General features: G+C 43.8%; 2 protein-coding genes across 5 annotated transcripts in view; one reads left to right on the forward strand and one right to left on the reverse strand.

Annotated features, from left to right (window-relative positions):
* Positions 1 to 618: 618 nt before the first annotated feature.
* cdc40 (cell division cycle 40 homolog (S. cerevisiae)) lies at positions 619 to 6784 on the reverse strand. The gene is made up of 15 exons (XM_057016209.1): positions 6563 to 6784; positions 6199 to 6285; positions 5848 to 5977; positions 5679 to 5765; positions 5433 to 5572; positions 5210 to 5306; positions 4816 to 4955; positions 3999 to 4073; positions 3759 to 3804; positions 2762 to 2863; positions 2560 to 2675; positions 1773 to 1906; positions 1550 to 1626; positions 1185 to 1329; positions 619 to 1075 (listed from the first exon to the last, which is right to left on the reverse strand). The coding sequence occupies exons 1-15, from the start codon at positions 6752 to 6754 to the stop codon at positions 898 to 900; spliced, it is 1746 nt and encodes a 581-aa protein (XP_056872189.1). The 5' UTR covers positions 6755 to 6784; the 3' UTR covers positions 619 to 897.
* Positions 6785 to 6871: 87 nt separating this feature from the next.
* The window catches only part of wasf1 (WASP family member 1), a 30166-nt gene continuing 19521 nt past the window's right edge, over positions 6872 to 17516 (forward strand). The window contains exons 1-2 of one of the 4 annotated variants that reach the window (XM_057016214.1): positions 6872 to 7114; positions 7300 to 7484. The gene's annotated coding sequence lies outside the window, so the exon portion shown is untranslated. The remainder of the gene's footprint in view (positions 7115 to 7299; positions 7485 to 17516) is intronic. The other 3 variants (XM_057016210.1, XM_057016211.1, XM_057016212.1) reach the window with 3 other exon arrangements.

Genomic DNA, 17516 nt, shown 5'->3' on the forward strand with positions numbered 1-17516 from the left:
TGTCATTGGCATAAAGCGTCCCCTAAAAAAATCCCGATTTAACTTCAGTCACAGCGTGAGCCTTTCCTCCAGCCGTTATCTCAACACGCTTGTTATCTTTTCCAACCTTTTTGTGTGTCAGATTATCTTCTGGAGGCTGTCGTCTTCTGCACAAAGGATGGAAACCAATTTAAAACTTGAGCGATTTCTCTGTCAGGCAGGTCTAAAGCGTGATGGCCCCAAAGAGCTTGTGAGAAAGAACACAATATTACAAGTGTAAAAGTGAAGCAACTCTTTGATGTCAGGCAGCCATAGCAGCGAGGTTATATATAGTTCCTGTTTATATGCCGTGTGCTTCCACTCCACTTAGCTTGGAGGTGCAGAGCTGTTGCAGCCACCTCATAACGCTGCTTTGTTAGCTGCAGGTCAGCCTCTGAGTCACCCTCATATCACAGTCTGATCCCAGTTGAGCTCACAGCTGCGTGAGGCAGCCAGGCTACAGCCGGACTGCCCACAACAAAACCTTTGAAAGATGAATATTGGAACAAAAATGCACGGCCCAGGAAACAAACACTAGCGTTTGTTTCCTGGGCCGTGCATTTTTACATTAGCGACGATGGAAAATCTAAGGAAAGAAGGTAAAATGTACAGAATGTTTATTTCCACATGGGCATACAATTGACAATCCCCCCCGTTACACTGGTACGCGAGCTAATTCAGACATCAAAACATTTATTTAAAATAAAAAAGAACTTCCTCCTACGTGAACTCTGTCAGAATAGAAAACAACCCTCCAACAGTGGGACTGGATACCAGCCCTGTTGCTCTTCAGGTTTTTCACCCAAGGGACAACCAGCTCTTCATCTTCAGTGGACCACTTCGGTCCATACTCCACAGCCCCCCCACCTTCTGACAGGTCTAGTCCCAGAGTTTTATCTGTCCATCCCACCCGCAGGTGATGACCTTGGAGGTCTCGTGCGGATGCCACAGGGCGCTGATGCACACCTTGTCGTGAGCCTTGATCCGGTGGTAAAGCTTGGTGGTCTTCCAGTCCCATATGTTCAGCTTTCCATCTGCATCTCCAGACACCACATAACTGGCAGAAAGAGGAAATATTGACAGATAAATAAACGTTAATTGCGTCTGGAGCTTGTTTGGCTGAGCTGCAGACTGATAGCAGTTATCTTACATGCTGTAAAGATTACCTCATGTCTGGGGAGAAGTCCACCTGGCAGGCATACCCTGCTACCATGTGACCTTTGAAGATCTTCTTCTTGTTCAGTCTGAAGCGGTTCTGTGCCCCAAAAATCAGGATCTGATTGTCCATGGACTGACAGGCGAGCCACTTACCTGGTGTTTAAAACAAACCGACGAGACAAAACAGATCTTAAATAAGTTACACTTCATGGTGGATGATAACACCGCTCAGACAGTAAACGTTGCATGTCTGCACATAAAACTTTTAGAAGAACAGGTCCACCCCCCACTACCCATACAACTGCAACAACTTAAAATCTGCTACAACAGCTTTCTTCTCTCCAGCTGTGCTGTGATGGTTCGGTGCACTCACTATTGGGAGAAAGCGTCACAGCCGGCATGGAGTGCATGCTGGGCTCTGCGATGTATTTGAAGTCCACAGGGATGTCCCTGGAAAAACACAGTTACGTTGAACTCACTGTGAACACCAGACAGAAGAATGCCAAAAACAGCCCGACCTACAGAGGGCGCTGTTCTTAGCTTTGCTCATAAAAAAAACCAACCCATTTTTATATGTATTATTAAATGTCACTTACCACTCCCACACACGAAGACTCTTGTCATCTGATGTACTGACAAATCGACGATTTTCATCCACGAAGGTGATGGTGTTGACGGCTCCCAGGTGACGGTCATACTCCTGCACCACCTCGCCTGTCCTAATGTCCCACTGGAATAGAAGAAGAGGTGAATTAAAAAGTCCGCAGTCAAGAACAGCTAATGAAATAAATAATATTATAGCAGGGAAAGGGACTCGTGCTTGGTGATGTACAGGAAACATTAAAACACAGGAGACAACCACACTGATCAGCCTGCTGGCAACAAACAAACACACGCTTCTATTCAAACAGTTTTACATCTAGTTTTTTTTAGGGTTTTTTTATTTTTAAATCGTAGCTTTTGGCATCTTGCAGGAGCAGCCATCTGTTCTGCAACGCAAAAAGGTGCTGCATAATTAAAGACAAACACAGATACTGCTGCCAGAAAGCTCCAGGACTTCTGTTCATCTGGTCAATTAAAAGAAAGTTTGTGTCATTTTCATTACTGAATATTCATTTAGAAAAGCCGCAGTCTGACTCTGAAAATAGCTGCTTCTTCATGTTCCAAGAGTAGCCAGCAGAGCTATCAATGCAGGGTTAATGGATGATGGGTGTCTGTTATCATGCTGGAAGACGTGATCGAATGCTGGTAGCCTACAGTGATTATTGACTCCTTCCAGCACTTCCTCTAAAAACACCCATGCTGGAAATGACTCTGAGATTTGTTTCATGCAGCTCTGGACAAAGGATTTACACAAACATGGTTAAAACCCACATACTTTACCTGAACAATCTTCTTATCTGACATCCCGGCCACAAAGAGGTTCTGTTTGTCCTCGTCGGGGTTGAATTTGACACAGTACGGGACCTTCCTGTTGGTGAAGTGTGAGATGCATTTGCCTGCGGAGACAAAAACACCCAGTGGCACATCTGGACTTCACAGGAAATACTGGTTTGCCAGATCGAGTTTAAATGGTGGCTCTCACCTGTCTCAGAGTCCCAGAGTTTGAGATAGCGGTCGTAGGCTGCACTGAGGAACTGGGAACCAGTGTTGTTGAAGCAGATATCTCGCACTGCTTTGCTGTGGCCTAAACACCACAAAAGACAGAATAAATAAGTACGATCGTTTTACAGCAACTCCATCGACATCTTTCCATTGAACAAACACCTGAGGCTGTTAGGTCTGGAAATGGGAAATACAGGATGTTAAGGAAGAGAGTCAGTGCTGGTTGTGAGGATGGGGATAATAAGCTTAGAATGCCAAAATCTGTCTTTTCAGCTATGCTTCACCTTTTTAGTCTCATTTTAATCTCATTGTACACCGCCTCTTCATCATCCGCTGTAGGAAAAAGGTCCCAGAGGGCTCGGAGAATGCAAATGCAGCCTTCATTAAAACTGGCTTTTATGAAGGCAACACTGTTTTCACAAAGCTAATAAAATCCATGGCTGCTGAACTCCCGCCTTCTCGCTTACAGCAGCCCTTCCTCCTTAGCATAAAAAGTGCATAGAGTTAAATAAATACATTTACTACCTAAAGCACAAATAAGGTACCAAATATACTCCCAGTAACCTGATATCCTTTCCTATCCACTAAGTGGATGTCATGAGAGAAGGAAGTACATAAACAAGACTCAAACATACACTGACACTGCAGCCCTATTCTCTATTCTCTCTTCCTATACTCCAGGTCCTCTGCATCTCATGCCCTCTCCTGTGGCTCTGACTCCACTCAGCTCCGGGGCTGCTGAATTATGCATATTTTTTGAGGCGCCGACCAGCAGAACCGCAGTTGCAAACAATCTCTATTCAGAAAAACAGAGCTGACCCACCGACCATCAGCCGACATCCTCCCGATCACACACCCCAAATTAAATAGAAAATAATAAATATAGAAATCAATTAAATAAATAGCGATTTAAATGTATAGATTATATCAGATTTCATAGACTGATTTTCAACATTGTGAATACAGCAAGTCTTTACCGATAAATGTCCGTATGCATCTTCTTTCTTTGTAAACCTCCCACAGCTATGGAGACAAACACACAAGATTACTGTAGCTAATTAAATGAATATTACCAACAGGTAATACCAACAGAAATGGGCAGACATTTGACACAAACAGGTTCACATGTTACCTCGAAGAACTCTTTTGACTGTTCCTGATGCGTAACTTTAAAAAACAAAGGATTTTACCTGTGTTTTTGCCATCTCAATATTTACCTTGATTTTACAGTCCATGGAGCAGGAGAGCAGCAGGTGACCAGACTTGGGAAATAGCCGGATTCCACTGACCCCCTGCAAAACATACAGAGAAAATTAATGTCAAATACCACTTTTTGAGTCATCTTACGCCTATTGATGTGTGTTAAAGTGACCCACGTCTTTCACGACGTTTTGCTATATTTAAGCCACATGAACCACATTAGTATTATCTAGAGTTACATTAATATATGAATTTATCAGAATTTTAGGGATTTTATGAAATCAAAAAGAAGATTATGACTGATGATGTAAAAAAACGAAACTATAAGTACACCTTGTGTCTGGCATTGTCTCCCTCTCCGAGGTTTATAAAGCACCCTCCATCTGTTATCTTGACATTCATTTTAGTCATAGTTCCGAGCACAGAGTAGATAGAAGCCAATTTAAAACTTGAGTGACTTCTCTCCTGACATTTCTAAGGACTGAATGAGATAGTTCTTATAATAACCCTGGGTTGGTCTTTGTATTTCAATCATAAAGACTGTTTTCAATGAAACAGCTCCCATTCAGGATTTTTTCTAACACATTAATAGGGAGTCTGTCTGTCTAACCCTAGAACTTCTTATAAAGGGTGCATAATAAAAGCAGAATGATACAACGAAAAAGGTGTTTCTATTGTGTAATTCTGAATTATTGCCAGACACTTCCTCTGGCTTTGAAAAGACCAGATCTACATTGTGCTGAGAATCAAGTTGTAACTATTCACAAATTACATCTTTGTGTATTATCAACGAATACCAACACAAAAAAATAATCTTTGCCCTGTCCCACGTACCTTAGTGTGTCCAGACCAAACATGAAGCTGTTTCTTGGGCAGATAACACTTATCTGGAGCATCTGAAGACCGAAGACTGACACCCACATCCTGTGGGATATGGAGGTAAGATCTGCCCTGGTAGTCATACATGTCTTTGACTGGTGGGAAAATGAAACGACAAATATTGGCAAATGGAATATATCACGAATCCACATTTTTAAAAGTTTAAAAGCATCATTAAATAGATCAGACAGTATGAAATTCCAGAATATCTTAAGTTTTTATCATATATCTCTATAAGACCAAATACTCAACAATGTGCTGCAAACTCAAAGTATGTATAAGATGATAAAGCAGTGAATTATTTCACATTATGTCATGCAAATGGTTTAACCGAATGTGCATATATTACTATGAAGGATGGTTTTCTCCTCTCCTGGAGCCTCATCCTGAATCTTTCCCCTCTTCTGCCTCTTGGCTGTGATCTCATCCAGTTCCTTTTTCTCCTCCTGTAAAATAGAAGTATCCGGGGAGTAACGGATAACATTAGACCTATAGGACCAAGTACATGGAGACTTATTAAATATTGACTATCTTTGTCTGGAAGACACAATCATCTCTCATTTTTCCTTTACCTCTGTTGGCTTGGCCACAGATTTCTCATCTACGTATTTCGCCCACGGACCAAGGAAGTTGTCAATCTCTTCTGCATCGCCTCCTTTGATTTTTTTCCTTTTATCTGGCTTCTTATGTCCACTATCAAACACAGTTAGCCCTGGCAAAGGACATCAAGAACATATGCTTTGCACTCTCCTAAACAACTGTATGTATAAGTTGTTCTTACAGTTACATCAGTTAAAAATCATGTAAAAAATGATTACCTTTATTTTTCTCAGCTTCATCTACTGCCCCAATGAAGCTACTAGAGGATATCTGGTTGGAGTCAACAGATGGATCTAAAGCGTAACCTATTAGCAGAGGACAGAGGGTCACGCAGTCAATATAATGATATTTTTAAAAACCAAGTTAAGTGGTCACAAATGAGATTACCAAAGGTGGAGAAGGTTCTCCTTTGCTGTTCAAACATGAAGTCATTCAGGTGGGCAGGTTCTGCATAACCAGATAACATGTTCCTGGCTGCAGCCATCTGCTGGTTATTAAATGGGTTTGTTGGGCCAAACTACAACAGAACAACATAAAATCCTTAAAACAACCAGAAACCACAAGATTTGCATTCAGTACAATTCAGTATGTATGAATTTTACAGTTGACATTTACCACCTTGCATAATACTAAAATAAAATGAACAGTACTGATTTATGTGGCATTAAATAGCATTTTATTTTCACCTTATACCAAAGACGAACATCTGCTGCTAAAAGTTTACCAATTAAAACATACCTCTGGTGAAAACATGGTTTCATACGTCGGATTGAAGGCGACTTCTTTTAATGATGGGTCCAGGTATGAGCCAGTCATAACAGCCTCCTGAAAGATACAAGGAGTCAATTATTCACCAGATAACTGAAAAACTAACATCAAATATTATTATGATGCAGCATCAGCTTCCGGATTTCAAAAAGTGAGGGAAACAAAAACACACCGCTATATTGCTGTTAACACTGCAATTCGGTCGCCAATGCCAACAGTTAACATGACGAGGAAAATGTAGTTAACTATGAAGGCTTTCAAGTTTCAAATTGCAAAGACACTCTTTTCTATACGCTAAACTCGAAGCTACCGCTAGCAAGGGATGTTAGCATACTTTAACAGGAACCTCCGGAGCAGCATTGAGGAGCGCCAACGACATCGTATGTCCGGATTCCAAGGGTTGGAGATGGGCTGTGGCGTCTGGGTGCGTTTGGTCCTCTTTTTCGGTGCTTTTGTTAGATTCCGAATCATTTTCAGGATCAGAATCGCTCCCGTAGGAAACGAGGGAAGATATGGCGGCAGACATCTTGAATGTTGTGAACTGGTCGGAAACAGAGGGGCGGGACTTCCGTTGTAGAACGGGGGGAACGAATGATCATTTATGCTACTGGTATTTTTCTATACCCATTCATTTAAAAATAACAAGAACTTTTTTTATTTTTAAAACAAAACAACATGCATCACACTTTATAAGACATTTATGCTTGAGAATTTTCATTGCGTTAACGTTATGATGCAATAAATATATAGCAATACTAATAAACGAGAGTCCATTAAGCTACTAAACGTACACACTGCTGACGTACTTCGCGCAAGCCACGCGCAAGTCTCCCACGAGCACGGCTACATTTGCAGAACGCTGTCGCGCGCGCCCAACAATAGCGTGGTAAGTACCATTCCGGCCAATTGTAACGGGGTTATTTTTGGGAAATCAACGCAACTTGTCGGCCAGTAATTTCGCAACAATATTATTTTATTACATATATTAGATAAAAACTCTATATGGTTATTTTGGAACCTATCGATCGCTTCAGTTGACCGGGATTAACGCCTCTTCCACTTTTCTTAAAGCCAGCATTCCCTTTGGAAAAAGGTGCCTGGATGCATCTCGCCGCCGCCTCTTTCAGCAGGAGTACAAACAGCGACGGTGCAATCATGGACTCAACCCGGGGATTTAAATTCTTGGAAACGGTGTCATCTTCGCTTACTCAGTAAGGATGGACAGACAATAGGGGGCATTTCTACAAACATATCAGGTAATTTCGACGCCACGTGGGCTCGAGTTTAACTTAAGAATTTCTGTTTGGTAGCGTTATTTTAATTCTATTGCATATAACCGCTGCAGGGACAAACCGTCCTGAAATCATGTCTCCGCGATGCAAAATTAGCCTTTAAATGCCTGATTTACGGGTCTTGGTAATTCTACCCTGCGCGACCATCTCTGATTGCCACAGTGACCCAGCAGCCACTCAGGTGACAAATGTTGACAGCGTCTGCACCGCAGAGTCGTCAAAATCCGAAGGAAGTGCCAGCATTCTGCCCTCTAACAAGTCCTTAAACATATAACTGTTTGCCAAATTGGAAAGGAATAATCAGCAGCTCAAATCTAAATAATCTTGCAGCATCTTGACACATTATCCCCTGGAACATCATGTTTATGAGAAGCCGGTATACCACTGTTTGCAGTGTCCTGGAAATTATCCTCCGTTATAAATACAATGCCACACGTCCTACCTTTTCACAGTTTTTAATATATATATGTATATGTTGCATTTCTAAGCAGCTTTCGGAGCTCTGTCAAGCACTATTAGACATCTGCTGACATCGTGATTTTGATTTTCCCTCGAAATGGCTTGACACACAGGAATATAAGGGCTGGGGTTTGTTCCAGCAGGCTAGGTTTGCAGTCATGGGGGATGGTAGCCTTTACCCCAGTGAAAATCATTCTAGGTGAAATTTGAAACCTTCTTTGTACACATGTGCAGCAAGAAATCTAGAAGGATGAAGAACTATTTTCACAGCTAGGCTGAGCATTTGTGATGACAAATGAATGCATGTGTATTGATATCTGTTATTTGTACAGGGTTTGCAATAAGCCGACCACATTGCCTGTCAGTTTCTGTCATTTGATGGAATGGAGTGGTGGCATTTTGCAGGTAACACTTTTGCCCTCTGTAAATCTGGCCAAATAGTCAATTTGAGTTTGCCTTGTAAAAAGCAGAAGTAAAAAGAAGCTTGTAGTTGGAGGAGGTTGCAGGTGATCAATAACACCTCAGCTCCAGAGCCATTGACAAAAGTGTGCTGCTGTGTCTGCAGCTTTTGACAGTGGACTCTCGACACCAGGATCTAGCTGTAATCTTTCCTCAGGTTGGGTTAGATCACAACCTTTTCATATCACAGAAAAAGAGCTTTATCTTTTTGTTATATCACAAAGCGGAACTCGATCTTGACACCGCAGGCTCTGTTCCCATGTAAAGTTCCCTCGGTGTAATTTAGTGGAGCACAAGCGGCTTTTGTGCACACATGCACAATGTTATTTTTTTCATAACTGTGCTGTACTGTACTTTGCTCTGTAAGAGGACCCAAAATATCAGTATAGATGTGTTAAAGCGTTGTAGATCATCTCCCCTTTCTCTGGAAATGCACTGAGGTGATGTGGAAAAGCTGATGGATTTCAAAAAACATTAAACATTTACTTTAGTTTAATGGTGGCTTGCAGCAGTGGGGCACAGGAACAGCCAAATTACCTGCTTGGTTGTTTGACTGTGTCATTTTAGATGTCTAATCTTCACTCGAGTCTACATTTAAAACGTGGTGATCCTGTGTGCATGTCAGAAGATGTAAATATTTGATTAAATCAGTCTGTCATTAAGTCCCTCTGAGAGCCCGTACTGATCCTTAATGCGTCACAAAGACACCCAAAAAAAGCAAGTCTCCTTGTTTTTACTTTTTGAATAAGATAGAAAGGCAGTGGGAAATGCATATAGAAAATGTATAGCTCTGGAAGCAGCTCCAGCTCCTCAGGTATGCTAAAGAGCCTTGCAGCTGTTACAGCGGCGTCTCCAGCAGACGCATCTATACTGTCATGTGACTCGGTTGAGGGGAAAGCTGCTTGGGAGGTGTGTGGTAAAGGGACTGGAAACCTTCTCCATGTTGTTGGACTGCTGGATCATTTCTTTTCGGAGGGGTTTAAAACCCTTCGCCGACCCTCCTTTAGAATTGATGATTCCGTCCATGTGACCAGCTCGGACGGTGGTCCTTGTTCAGTGAAACGGTGTAATCTTAACTCTTAAATCAAACAGAGCACATTACTGTAGATTTTATTTTGGGGTTTTTTTTTCTTCTGGTTTGTTTCTGCACAGTTTGCCACCCCTGCAGTTTTCCTAGTCATTTGGAGTCCCCTGTAATGGAATGGCTTTGGCCTACCTCCTGCTGGGGTTCTTCAGCACAGCCCTCTGATCCTCTGCCAGACTACTATTCTCACAACAGCAGAAGAAAAAAAACCTCTGAGTCATTTTCTCCAGAGGTGGACAGGACACGCTGGGTCACAGAGGTCATAATGGCATGTAAAGAAAGAGATAAGGATCAAAGAAAATATGATAGTGCTTCTTGGCATAAGAAGGCATCTGATATGAGGGAGAGAAGAAATTCGGAGTACAGTGAGCCTTAGTTGGACTACTACCTCCCAGCTGTTGGGATGCTCCAGAGGCTTCAGCACACAGCAGCTATTGTGCTACTTCTTGGACGTGCCCGCAGCTCGATAATACGGCTTCTGTCCCCAGTGTGAACCAGTCAAACTGGGACACCAGGGGCTCAGTTAGCCAGTCTGACTGGTGCTCCTTGTGTCTTACAGTCTCATGCCGTGCTTTGTCCACATCTTTACGCTCTCCATTGTGACTTTTGTGTTTTTGCCATAACTCTCCCTCTCTGTATGTCTTTGCTTTCTTAAACTTATTCCATTTCTCTCTGTCCTGTATGGCCCTTTACTTCTTAATACGCATAAAATACAAAAAAAAAGCAGTTAACACGATGTTCGTTTCACACAGAAAAGGTCAGAAATAACCTTTTAACTCTTACTCCAAGTGCTTGTAGCAGAACATCTCTCCAGCAGTCACCCTTTGCTCATGGTTGCTATTTGTGTTCTTTCAGCACCTCCAATTTGTTCTCCGTCACCACAGGGAAGAGACGGTGTTGACTGGGTTTCTCACAGGGTTGACATGATATCTCTGCCGCTGTCACAACGTGACGGAGATAAAGCGCGCAGCTTTAACACCAGCTCCTCTCTTTATCCCCTTCCATTGTTTGTTTGAGTGTGCCACCAGTTATTTTTCACTTATCCTCGTCTCTGAACTTCGTCTTTTCTGATTAAAGTCCTCTTCTGTCATCCCTGGCCACCACGGCTGAATGCGTGCAAGGTGTCAGTCACCGCATTACATCAGCTCTCGTGGCTCGTAGAGCAGAATTGTCTTTGGTCCCATGATGTTTGGCCTTTTGGCACTTTACGTCTGTCAGCTGCAGCTGGTAAACAGTCGTCTCATGTTATATTTTTATTTTCTTGAGACTGAGAATTTGCAGAGGTGGAATCACTAGAGAAATAAAAGGAAATGGGCAGAAGCTTGCAATATTGGTATAATATAGGACAAATGCTTCTGTCATCTTGGAAAGAGAGGCCACTTGCATCCATACGTATTTGGGGGAAAAGGAGCCTTTTGTTCTCAGCTGCGAGCCTAAATGAGAATCATTTGGGACGTGATGAGAAAGATGGATGTTTCACAGTAGGGTGGCGTCTGTGTGAGCACAGGCAGCTGACCTGAAAACATGCATTTGACTAGATTTACTTGGCCGTAGTTTAGCAAACATCCACCAAGATGAACCACCTTTGCTCTTTCCTCCGCTTCTCGTACGCCTGCGCAGCCTTTTCTCCTCTCCTGAAACAGCCAAGCCTCTGGTTGTCCTGGCGATGATGTACGATGATGGATGGAGATGGCAGAAACTGCTGACAGGGCACTTTTCTCCCCGTCTGCATTTTCTGGATATGCACATTCAATTAGAGAGCTGGTCTTCTACACACAGTACCTTCCTTTACTAAATATGGGAAAGCAAGGAAAATCTAAATGTTCAAAGAGAGGGCAGAAGTTGCACGTGGTCGAACTTTTTCATATGGAAATGAATAAAAAATAAGCTTGGGGAGATGGGGAAGGGAACAGAAGAGATGAGACAAAAGGAGAAGTAGCCTCTTAATGTTCCCGTGCTGGTCTATGGTTCCGCAAAGGAAAGCTGTCTTTTAATTAGAAGCCAATATTTGTCTGTTTATTTACAGCCCACAGCAGGGGTCCAGCACCGCTTCACATTTGAATGAGCCCCAAGCACAAAGCCGGTCTGATCTGTGCTGGAGGAAGGCCAATCGGAGGGCGCCGCTTTACGCTCCTTTCCCGTCTCAGACGGTGAGGTCGGAAGTGGAGAAAAAGCGTAGTTTCTTTACATCTTTAATGCTGAGAAGGAAATTCATGTATACCCTTGGCAAGGAACCTCATATGTAAAGAGTCAAACCCAACGGTCATATCAGTGCTTATTATAGGCTGATGCTAACTAGGAAAAGGTCAGGTCAAGGTCATGGATTGCAGATGGGAGATACTGGGAGGCCATGGTTCAACCAGTCAAGTCTTCCTCCTCCACACTAAATATAAAAATCTGGTATTTTTCATATCCTCTTACAGGCCTACCTATAAATTGTACCTAAATATTTGAATGGATGATGCAGAGAAAGCCCAGGAGGCAGAAGAGGCTTGCATAACTGCCTCGTGCGTCTATAAATGAAACCATTTATAGGTTCATGTTCACAGCGTAACATTCCAAGACTCTTATATGATATAAAAATGAGAGACCACTGTGGATTTTATTTTTTTTACAGCAGACTCTGATATCCTGGAAAAAGAAAATAAAACCTCTTCTGCTCTTCAGAGCAATTGAGCCTTTAGCGACTGTTTATTTGTGCTTCAGTGAAGTAGCTTTGATGCCATCCTTCATATTTAGCCAACCTAACACACTGTTCCAAATGATATTGTGCTATTAACTTTATTGCCAGCGTTGGTTTGAAGGATTTACGTTAAAGACTTCCAGTGATGTTGTGAGGCGTTTGGAGAACCACCCGCGTGGGTTCATCTCGGGGAGCTGGGAAAGCGGTGCCGCGTGACTCCAGCGAAACGGAGCAGATGGATGGCAGAAATAACGAGGCTGTCGTTTGGCAGGTAGCGCGATGCCGAGCGCCTTTACCCACGCCGGCGGCGGAGGAGGGGCCGCGATCTTGCAGACGGACTGCACAGTGTGAAACATAATGCAAGTTGTCACCAAGGGTGCGAGCGGCGTGTTTTATTCAGCCCTGGCTGACAAATGCCAGATTGGGGTTTGCGGTTAAATGAGTTCGGCGTGGGGGGGGGGGGGCCTTCCTGCTGCGGTTAAACTGAAAAGAATGAAACCCACAGGGGTTCATGCTAGGGTGTAGGAAAAGGTCACAGGTCACTTCACTGTTGTGTGGTTATATAAGTGTTTGCACTGACTCGGGGCGGGAGTCTGGCTCATGTAGCGCTGCCTTGCTGAGGGTGGGGGGGATGGGGGGGGGCAGGTAGGTGTTGACAGACAGGCTGGCTGGGAACGTCACTGCAAAACTTCCACTCTTCCATCTGCGCTGCTGTCCGTTATCCTCCCCGTACAGTTAATCTCTCAGCCTCTTCTTCCTTCTGTTTGCTCCCCTCCCTCCCTGCAGTGGGTATCTTCTGCGCACTCTATTCCTCCCCTTCCGACGTCCTACTTTACATAAGCAGGAGCCGTGCGGTCTCCGCCAACCACCGCCGCTGAGGCTAATGATGACGACCAGTTTTGCAATCAACGTTGTGTCTTTGCATCACAGCAGATGTTTTTGTTCCATGCAGATTTAGAGTTCAGACAGGGGCGACGTTTCTTTCTAACAGAGGAGGCAGAAGGACCGGTGCTGGGTTACCACAGGGATAGACGCTGCTTTGATCCTTAGATTAAATGCTCCAAGCTGAACAGATGAGAAAATATTTGTAGGTTAATTTACACATTGAAGGACATCCTGGAGATTAGCTTGCATATTGCTATTGAAATGGCATCGGTGCTGCTTTGGGGCGTAATTGACAGCATTGTTTTCACCTTTTGAGCTTGTTTTCAGTGCTGTTGTGCTGATCTGGTTGTCTGATTGACAGAAATAGAGCAAACTGCCAAACCTCACGCTCAAGTCAATCATTGGCTAATTGGTGAGTATAGAATCTGGGCTGCACATGTTTTTCCCCAAACACTTAATTAGGATTTAAATACTTCAGAGTCTCTCGGCGTTCAAGATGTTTGCGCAAGCGAGCTATGTTTATCTGAGCAGCTTCTCCGGCTCCTCCAAACCTTCTGAGGTGAAGGTTTCCCTGCAGGGAACGGAAAGAGATGGACTGCGAGCAGGCTGAGAAGGTGTTTCTTATCTCATTTCAACAAGACGGAGAGTGCTCGAAAGTGACTGTCTGACAGGAGCGCGATGACTCACACGTGCGCACGCAGACGTGCACGTGCAGTGATGAAAGGGACAACAGGCGAGCCAAAGTCTGACTGACCAAGACAGATAATAATAAGGAATCATGTGGAAGCAGCGATAAGAAACTGCTACGTTTTCATTAAAGAGGAGCCCAGAGGCTTCAGATATGGCCACCGAAAATGTCGGCAAACCAGGGTGAAGAATTTGTGGGGAGGTTTTATACTTATAGGAAGAACTGGGTTTGCCTTCTTTTCAGGAAACCTCCACAATACCTGACACAGGACACTCGAGGGGGAAATGAGAGCGATAGGCGCTTCTGTCTGGGCCACATTATCGCACAGATCACTGTCACCGTGACGACACTGCGTCCGATCTGATGGTCAAATCTGCGCACACTCGATGCGTGCGTAATGGAGACTTTTTCTTCTATAACCTGATTGAAACCTGGCACACATTGGAAATACTGCTTTGAATCTCGTCTACACTGTCTTAAATGGCCGTAGCTTGAATGTGTTCCCATCCTGTTTTTTTCCCTTGGTATGCAGAAAACGTTCCGCACAGCAGGTGCATTTTGAGCGTGTGCGTAGGTACATGGTGTGGGGGAGCTGTGATGTCATAAGATGCAGGTCACATCACGCCCGCGGCTGCCTCCGTGACCCACTGATGCTTCTATAGATGGAAACTGGCCCGAGGAGACTGGTTGGCTGCATGCTTACTTGCCTTCCACTGGTCTTCTTATTTGTAGTCAGGACTGTCTTAGAGATTTTTATCAACACCTTAGCAGAACCTGTATAATCCATAGGATTAATGTCATCTACACTCTCAGTTGTATTTTTTTTCCTAAATCTGCATAATTATCTGTAGCATTATTCATACTAATCACATTTAGCCTGTAAACACTGTAACCCGTATAGATATAATGAAAAATCTATGGCTATCATCTATCCCACTAGCATGGTAGCTGGTTGAATCACTCGGACAGACTGACAGGAGTCGTATGCTTTGGCTCCGTTGCCTGCGTGGTGATTTATGAGCGTTAGCGTGGCCACTTGTACTCGCACTTGTCCTGCTTTTGTTATCATAAAAGCTGCATGAGAGAAAAGAGACATGTCCTCCTTCGTCGGCAGGGACTGCTGCGTAAGTATTAGTGCAGCCTTGTGTTCTCTCTGCAGCTTATAACATCCTCAACTTATTGGTCGTTCTTGCTGTTCTGCACCCTGAGGCTCTTTCTCTGGCCTCCTCACAGCAAGGGCACCTTCAACAAGCATCACCGGGCCGGCCTGCCAACACTTTGTTCCCAGAATCATTTCCCATGAACCAACAGTGTGTGACATTGTGCCCAAGCTCAAGAGAAATCCTATGAGAGGTTTGCACAGCTGCCATCGGTGCTGCTGGATTGGTCCATTTTATCCTCCATGCTTCCCCTCTTTTCTTCATCACTTATCCAGCTTTCATTTGCTGCCAAGTTCTTCTGAGTTGACTGAATGCCCGTGAATGGGCTGTTTGTGGCCGTCTCTGCATTGTCAGCATTTTTTATGGACCAGGGTTGCTACAGCTAGTATCCTGCGTGGCAGGGCGAACCCTCCCGGGATGGATTCGAAATAATGCATTTAATTTTCATCACATTATTCAGAGGCGCATTTGTAATGTTTATAAATAAGAGATTATAGAAAATGGTTTTAAACTCTGAGCTTTAGATCCGCTGCCTGATTTTTAGGGAGTCTTTGATCGGTGTCGATTTCATTGTGTTGCATCGGTTAAGAGCTGCAACCTTGAGACGGGATCATGAGCTCAGTAGACACTCAACAAAAGCCTGGAAGTGGATGCGAGGCACAGACGGACCACCACCACCTGGACCACGTAGCTGAGTAAGAGGGACAGAAGAGAATGGGACATTTAATGAAACATTTATTGGCGTTCCAACACAGAGAAACAGCAGAACTGGCTCAAAGTGCTTCCAATAAAGGGTATTGCACTGAAACATGCTTTTTTAGACCAAATGGTCAAATAGGAAACTGCAAGCCCTTAAAACTCATCTGAGGCGTCACCATCAGCCGATTATGTCTGTTTATCAGACTGTAATTTCTTTGACGTACCCAAACAGCTATTGACGTGTTATATCACCGACAAAACAAGTCTTCAATAATGAAATATGTATTCCCGCGCTCCCACTTAAAGACAGCTTTTCTTATTTACTACCTGCTTTACTCGCAGGCTCCCTGGTGCCTATTCAGGCATCGATCTAAATATGAGGGATGATGTTTTCAGTTTAGTCCGACCTCTTCCAGCTGGCAAATACAGACCGTCACCCTGCACTCTAACACTGTCTGGCATCAATGGAGGGCATTTGTGGTTCGGACCTGTCATGCAAATGACGTTTTAGAGGCAAAGCAGGTGCAGAGGGCTTAAAACTGGTGTCTTCATGTCGGTATGCACGTGGCAAAAGTGCGTTGAACGATGATGTCACAGTCCACCCTTACTTTGTGTAATAACCATGAGTCTGAGTTTTTGTCTGCCTTTTTATCAGGTGAAACACCAAACAAGTTTATTTTGCTTGTTAGGTGTCACCCCTGATGCCTCTTACCTCTGAATGAGTGACATGGGAGATGGTATAATAAAATCTGCTCACACTGAACAAGCCCAGCTGCACGGCGTGCGCATGCAGACATTTATTATTGAGCAGCAGGCTTTCATTATTCATACCAGTGGGTTTCCACGCTCTCCAAAGATAAACTACGAGCCCCCTCTTCACACACTCCGCTCGCTGATGTTGAGACACAGACGTAGATGAATATTCAGCCGCGCGGCGTCTTTGCTGACAGGAGCCGCAATTGCTAATTTATTCTGTGAAAAAGAAACGCTTAACAGTCGTGACAAATTGCATTGTGGGTTGTGTCCCGTCCACCCGATAGGTGGATCTGGGTTGTTGCGATCTCAGCCGAAAGGTTTGACGCCTGCCGGGGACGATTTTGGCGACGTTGATTGACTGCTGCAGAGTGTTTAGGAGAATCGCAGCATGCTCAGTCTGTTTGTGCATATTTTAGACTGAAAATTTTCCACGTCGTTGCTCCAGCAGCGAGACTAAAGTGAGCTCTGAACTGGTTCCAACTACATGTTTAAAGTTCTTCTGCCACCTTCATAGGAGCAGAGTTGATGATGATTAATCACTTGGCTTAGAAGGCTGCAGAATGTAACAAGCTGTTCCTGAGACTTTAGTTCTCATAGCGAGTATGCAAATGAGCAGAATCCAGTGCTTTGAAACGCAGTCTCAGAACTTTACCGGCTACACAAATCAGTATTCTTCTTGAGAATTGTGTTCTTTTTCCTGTAGGGAAATGAGCGGCAGTATCTGTCCCACACTCAATATCAGCGTTACTAATTGGAGCCAGCTGCGGGTGGTTTCTGGCAGCCTGATCTCTGCTCTCTCTGCCATTGGCTGTCCTGGTCCAGCCAGTTCCTCTGATTAGATGCCTCTGTTTTATGTTTGCAGCTGTGTATAATGCAGCAAAGAAATCATGTTCACGGTTGTAGAATGACTGGGAAAGTGCAACCGTTGCCAAACTCTGAGTTGATTTAAAAGAACTTCCTCGGGGTGGGAAGAGCTTTTACATTGTCTTCTTGTTTGCTTTCAGACAATATAGATTCTAATTTTGCAGCAAATTAATAGTCTTTACGAGTGATGCTCTTTTGTTATATCTGCTGCATCTGCAGGAATGAGTTGTCTTCCTCTGTATTTGGTTATAATTGCCCA

This window comes from Takifugu flavidus, chromosome 19 (genome assembly GCF_003711565.1).
Source record: "Takifugu flavidus isolate HTHZ2018 chromosome 19, ASM371156v2, whole genome shotgun sequence".
In the NCBI taxonomy this organism is placed as follows: domain Eukaryota; kingdom Metazoa; phylum Chordata; class Actinopteri; order Tetraodontiformes; family Tetraodontidae; genus Takifugu; species Takifugu flavidus.